This window comes from Argentina silus (genome assembly GCF_951799395.1).
Source record: "Argentina silus genome assembly, chromosome: 12".
Lineage (NCBI taxonomy): Eukaryota > Metazoa > Chordata > Actinopteri > Argentiniformes > Argentinidae > Argentina > Argentina silus.
In genome coordinates, this window is record NC_139666.1 from 15,365,954 (window position 1) to 15,373,061 (window position 7,108).

At 42.4% G+C, this 7,108-nt stretch overlaps 1 protein-coding gene across 1 annotated transcript; it reads left to right on the forward strand.

Annotated features, from left to right (window-relative positions):
* Nucleotides 1–653: 653 nt before the first annotated feature.
* Nucleotides 654–5,760, forward strand: LOC310812622 (high-affinity choline transporter 1-like; the record flags this gene model as incomplete). The annotated part of the gene is made up of 8 exons (XM_083681250.1): nt 654–837; nt 1,615–1,728; nt 1,973–2,128; nt 2,494–2,642; nt 2,959–3,102; nt 3,400–3,553; nt 4,388–4,605; nt 5,104–5,760. 8 exons carry the CDS (start codon nt 654–656, stop codon nt 5,758–5,760), a joined length of 1,776 nt encoding a protein of 591 aa, XP_083537376.1.
* Nucleotides 5,761–7,108: the final 1,348 nt, after the last annotated feature.

Sequence of the window (7,108 nt, forward strand, 5' to 3'; positions counted from 1 at the left end):
GGAAGTCGATCTTATAGTGCATACCCGCTCCTGGAAAAATCTGTGTCAGCATGAATTAGAGCTGAAAAGTGCAGCTTTGATTTTGGTCATGCAGTATAAGAGACCCATCTATTAGGGTTAGGCGTGGGATCTCTCCTTAACAGTGCGCGCTCTTCGGTAAAAGTGAAGCGCATTTTACGCACAACCATGACATCGGTAAAACAATAGGCTAAAGATGTACTGAATTAAAAAAAACAATTAAAATAATTGAAACACCTTTTTATATCTTAAACCTTTGTTTCCCGTATCATTATACTTTTGTGGGGGCTATTATGTCTGCCAATGTGTTAAAAGAGTCAATTGTTTGTCTAAGCACGGTGAAACAGAGGGAGAGGCGCGCGCGCAGAGGTAGCTTACCTTTCGTTTATCTTCCACAAATGTCCCTGTCCCATCTCCCAAAATGGAAATATTTTCAAATGTATAAATATGATGTTTGATCAATGAAGCACTTTGGCTACACATTAAAACTTTTCTCCATGTGAAAATAATAATGTTTCATTGTGTCTTCTTTGACCACTTAGCCATGAGTGTTAGTGTGTGTTCTCCACCTCTCTCTCGTTTAGGTCTCAATGAAATTCAAGTCCTCGCTCAGAACCTGATCTCGGGAGTGGAAGATGGCCGTCCACGCGGAGGGTATCGTGGCGATTGTTATCTTCTACCTGCTGATTCTCGGCGTGGGGATATGGGCTGCCTGGAAAAACAAAAACTCGGGTGTCTCGGAAGGTACAGACCGGAGTGAGACCATCATGGTCGGTGGGAGGGACATCGGATTATTTGTTGGCGGATTCACGATGACCGGTGAGTTGTGAGTGACCCATTAAAACTGGAGACCCCGCGAGAAAGACTTTGGCACCTTATTTGTACATAAATATACATGATTTCTTAAGTGGTAATTATAAGTGTAATTTAGTGCCGTTTGCAATACGTGAAACAACGACAATCGACTTGAATTAATTGAAACAAATTACCCGACACTTTGTTGCTCCAGAGTCGCCGTCTCCAACAGTTTTACGCACGGACCTATAAATTGCTAATAATGAACCCAGGCGAAAATCAGTGAACTATTTCAATAGAAGCTGTTTCTATACAAGGCACGTGCATTTTAAATGTACCTAATATTACCATTACCCTGTTTTTCATGAGTGCAACATTTTTATTGACGCAAGCATTAACACACCCAAAGCATTTCCTAACCAATGTCTTTGATGCTGTTTTAATAAAAGACCCCGAAGGGAGAGTCGTTTTAATAGAGGAAATCCATAAATTATTTATTTCCAGCAAGTTTAAGAAATGCTCATGAAAATAAGGTATCTCGAACTCTTTTATATTAGCTCTAAGCATTCATGACACATTCATAAGCACTAAATGAACGTGTTATTAGTAGCTTTCGACCGTTATTCAGTTGGGCCTATACAATCTTTTTTGGGGTTAATCAAAACAATGATGACGCTTTCTTAGTTATGCAGACATGTAAACACACATAGCCCAATGAAAGACTTAAAGAATTCAAAAAGTGTTTAGAGTTTGTGTCAAGAATTGTTTTGGTCGTTATTTGATCTTCCCCATCTTTCCTAGCCACTTGGGTCGGCGGCGGCTACATCAACGGAACGGCGGAGTATGTGTACCTGCCAGACTTCGGCCTGGCATGGGCGCAAGCTCCCTTTGGCTATGCTCTAAGCCTGGTAGTAGGTAAGAGCATATTCATTATATTTGAAACAGTACGCTATGACTTATAATTATCATGGTCCCAACAGTATCCCCTGCTTCAGTTGTCTGGTTAATTGGCATAGCGCTGGTCTCACTAAATCAAAGATTCTGGGTTCCGAGATTTCCACGGCACTGTACATTACTATGATCCGGATACGGCTTGAGTTTCTTTTCTTTTTTTTTCTCTTTTTTTTTAAACAAAGTGCTTGATGTGTCTGTCTTGCAGGTGGCCTGTTCTTCGCCAAGCCCATGCGCTCCAGAGGATACGTCACCATGCTCGACCCCTTCCAGCAGATCTACGGGAAGCGCATGGGTGGCTTGCTCTTCATTCCCGCGCTTATGGGAGAGATCTTCTGGTCCGCCGCCATCTTGTCAGCCCTGGGTACAGTGACTAGGGACTAGGACTATTGGGGACACATTTCACAACAACCCCATCAGTTTAAAGAATTCGTTGATTGGCCTTTTCATTTTATGATTCGAAAAATCCCAATCAAAGCCTTGAAATGATGTATCTCCTGAATTTAGGCTAAGTGGAAGTAAAATGCTTTCCTCTCTACTCAGAAAACAAGACACACATAGGCCTAAGAAAAAAATTACATGAATCAATGTATGATGGGCCTACAGTACATTCCTCAATAATTACTTATTCTTATACTAAGTCCACAATATTTTGTGTTATTAATCTGTACATTCAACATGACCTAGCTGTCCTAATTGAGGATGTGTTTTTGCCCTCTGTTTTGACAGGGGCTACTCTGAGTGTGATCGTGGACATTGGCATCAACATGTCAGTGGTGATCTCAGCCCTGATTGCAATATTCTACACCCTGGTGGGAGGGCTGTACTCTGTGGCCTACACAGACGTGGTCCAGCTCTTCTGTATCTTCCTGGGTCTGGTGAGTCACACACTGCCAATAGAGCCTCCCTGTATGGAAATGTACAAGTGCAGTCTCTGCTAAGTAGTCTGGACTTTTATGGCACACACAAGGAGGCTACTGCGCACTATTCGCTGCTTTCAATCAGCCGAGCACCAAGACAATAGGTCTTGCATGATTTCTTAAGCGCACACACATACCATTGTTTGAACAAATTTTGGCAGGCAGGTTTCAGTTATCAGTATTTGGTTTAGTTCAAAGCCTCTAAATGCACATTACATATACTCTCTCTCTCTCTCTCTCTCTCTCTCTCTCTCTCTCTCTCTCTCTCTGTCAGTGGGTCAGTGTGCCTTTCGCCCTATCAAACCCCGCAGTGTCTGACATCACTATAACAGCCAAAGAGGTGATCTATCAGTCTCCCTGGCTGGGGAAGATCGACTCAGCAGACACCTGGATGTGGATCGACAATTTCTGTCTTCTGGTAAATTACCATTTTACGCACTTATACCCAGTCAGTAACACATTTCATATTGTAAACTGTAGGCTAGCCTGCAGTCCTAGCATAGTTAATGTCATTGCAACATCATGTCTCGTAGTCCTGTGATGATGTTTCATAAATGAGAGAATATCTTATCAAGTATTACAAAATCCTGCAAAATGTGTTGCAATTAAGTCTCCATGTGATATGCTGTCATAGTTTATATAAACCTGAGATTAGGTGTATTTATCAATTGTGATTGGTATCTGTATGTATTTACTATGGTGTTTTTGTTTCTAGATGTTGGGGGGGATTCCCTGGCAGGTGTATTTTCAACGGGTTCTTTCTGCCTCTTCAGCTACCTACGCCCAGGTCCTCTCCTTCCTGGCCGCCTTCGGCTGCCTCATCATGGCTGTTCCCTCGGTCCTCATAGGAGCTATAGGGGCCTCCACAGGTAATCACACACACACACACACACACACACACACACACACACACACACACACACACACACACACACACACACGCCCAGTTCAAATATCCAAGGATCTACTCTTACATACATTCAGCAATGGGAAGTTTGATCAAAAGACACATCATTCACTATTAGCTTGTTTACATACAGCACACCTCAGATGTATAAAACAGACAGGATTCAGAGGAGGATAAACAACAGCAGGCGGTTGCTGTCATGCAGAGGGGAGGAGATTCATTAGATGATGAGAAGTCTGAATATTACATCTGAAGGGGGACTAATTAACATGGTTGATCTGAAGTCACCATTAATCAACAGCTGCTGATCCTCCAGAGGGGGAGGGGGAGGCACCACGGTCGAGTGGGAGAGGGAACATACATACTGTATATAAACATATAAAAAATGAGACAGAGTGATGATTTACTCATCTTCTGAGACTGTTTTTCTCCTGCTGAAAGACATGTTGTTGTCCCGATCATCAGAGAGATTAAATTAATATTTTCAGAGTAGTATCTTTAATCTGGAGGCCAAATCCAATTACATCTACCTCAACATATTTATGCAACTTCTCTTTTTTATGAGTATACAAGTACACGTTATTCTGAAAACTGAAATCATCTACATGTGATGGTATAGTCCACCTGGTATTTTTTTTTACAGTACCCAGAAGCATTCTTTTTTGATACGGACAATGTCAACACATTAATACCACAGTTCATGTTTTATTGGATATATTATAGCTATATATATATATATATATATATATATAGATTGACCAACTATTGAGCAACTCTGTGTCTGTCGCTCTCCCAGACTGGAACCAGACAACATACGGGCCAATTACTCCCAAAGAGAAGGACCAGTCAGATATGATCCTTCCCATCGTGCTTCAGCACCTGTGCCCCTCCTACATCTCCTTTTTTGGTCTGGGGGCGGTGTCTGCTGCTGTGATGTCATCAGCTGACTCATCCATCCTTTCAGCCAGTTCAATGTTCGCCCGGAACATCTACCAACTTGCATTCAGACAGTCGGTGAGTGTACACGCACACACACACACACACACACACACACACACACACACACACACACACACACACACACACACACACACACACACACACACACACACACACACACACAAACTTACCTCCAGTAATATTTACCAGCTAGCTTCAAGACAGTCGGTGAGGGCATCAATCAGTCCATTAGTCAATCAATCAATAAATCCTTCATCACACCTGTATGTATGCTGGTCTTTGAGCATGTACAAATTCACACTACCCTGTCTAGCCTGTTGTGGGATAGATGAAGACTTATTGAATTGCTTCATAATTGATTCTATCCACTGTTAATCTAAGGTGTGGGAGGTAATCTCTCAAAGTGATATATAAAAATAAAATGAAAAATAAAACCATCAAAAAAACATTTTTTTTTTTAAATAATCAAATTAAACAAATCAACTACAAATGTAAGTACACATTTAGCCTCCTCTAATCTGGCCTGTCTTGTATGACCCCCTCTCCACCCAGGCATCGGACCGTGAGATTGTGTGGGTGATGCGGATCACCATCTTCGTGTTTGGAGCTCTCGCCACAGCGATGGCATTGCTAACGGGAACGGTGTACGGCCTGTGGTACCTCAGCTCTGACCTCGTTTACGTCATCATCTTCCCCCAGCTGCTCAGTGTGCTCTTCATTAAGGGAACCAACACGTACGGGTCAGTGGCAGGATATGTGTTTGGTCTGCTGCTGCGTATCGGAGGAGGGGAGCCATACCTCCACCTACCCCCCTTCCTGTACTACCCTGGCTGGGTGAGGCAGGAGAAGGTCCACCACCTCACTGGGGATGTGGAGTATTTCATCCAGCAGAGGTTCCCCTTCAAGACTGTCTCCATGGTAGCGTCGTTTCTGGGTAATGTCGCGTTCTCCTATCTGACCAAGTACCTGTTTGAGAGCGGGACGCTGTCTCACAAGTATGACTTCTTGGACGCGGTAGTGTCCAAGCACAGCAAGGAGATCATGGATAAGACCACGCTGGTCAGTAATAATGACAACATCATCCTGTCTGAGATAACCCCGGTCAAACCACGACTTAGAACCTCGCTGGCCGGGACGTTCACGAACACAGAGGCACTTAGTGATGATGCAGAGTCCAGTCCTGAATCCTTAAACAACGAACATGAGTAGTGACCAGCATCTGGACCAGACCAAGACCCAGAACCAGACTACTATAGGACCCAGACCCAGTCTGGGTCACTCCAGCCACCCAAACCCCCACGTGTTCTCATCATATCAACAACTTTGTCTGTGAAACAAACACCACCGCCATTTTAGTTTTCTTTTCTAAGTGCTGCTATTGAAGGAGAGATTTGTAAAGGCAAAGTAATGAATGGAGGTTATCTCAACGGAGAGAGTTCTCTCAAGGGACTGCTGTGAATGAGGTGAGAATAGTGCAATATCTAACCATGGAATTGATCACACACGTTTCTGTGTGAGTGTTTGAGAAGTGATGTCCAGTGGGTATGTATGAAAACTGCTTTGATTTTAACCTAATTTGCTTAGAATAATAATATTAGAGCAATAACTATTTTAGAGTCCATTCTGTACATAGATTGTATATGGAATTGTTAGTCATTCCAAATTGTTGATTTTCTTTTTTTATCTTGGACAAATAGATCTTCAGGCTGTTTTGATTTGTTTTTTTGATCTTGGACAAATAGATCTTCAGGCCATTTTTAAGTTGTGTGGTCTTAATCAAACTGTCTTACACACAAACACAGATCAGTATGTATGCTATTCTCATAGTATTTAACACCAACTTGATTTTAACCAGGTTTGAAAAGCCAAATCCAATTCCTTTTTATTACAGTATGTGCCAAAACCCTCCTCTCTGCAAGAATAAAGGTTCAGAAAACTGTCCTAGAGGTTGATGGAACCCTATCGATGCGGTATATGTATAAATGGGAATATGTGGTGGAAGTGGTCATAGTTGTCTAAAATGTGTCCATAAAAGTTGTTTCTCTTCTTGACTGCTGAGCCAGAGCAGGTTTGTGGAGGCTGAGGATGACTGCTCCTCTAGGGATCGTATCAATAGCCAGACACGATCAATTCAATCTGTGTTAGCCCCTAGGACATTTGATTAGTGGTCTAATGGGGTTATGAGCTGTGGCAAGAGGGAGAGCAGTGTTATTGTTTTGGTGGTTCAATGAATTCAAGTCGCCCTGAGTGTGCAATAATCTTCAAATGATCACAGTTTGGTGTGTTAGTTGGGTTTATGCAGTTTAAACTACTGAACATACAGCTTTGGCTTTGATGTTGTTGAGTATTTATTCTGTTTTCTGGTTGACTTCTGTGTGTCATTCCTCTCAAAGAGTATCGTTCGTAAAGTCGAATGGTGTCTGTTTTAATCTGTTGAATCGCCTTAATTTGAGTTGTGGTGGGGAGCAGGTCTGATATATGCAAAGGTGTCAGGGTGGAGCAGAGCTGTATCAGGCAATCTAATTAGACGTGAATGTAAACTCCTCATCGGATAGAC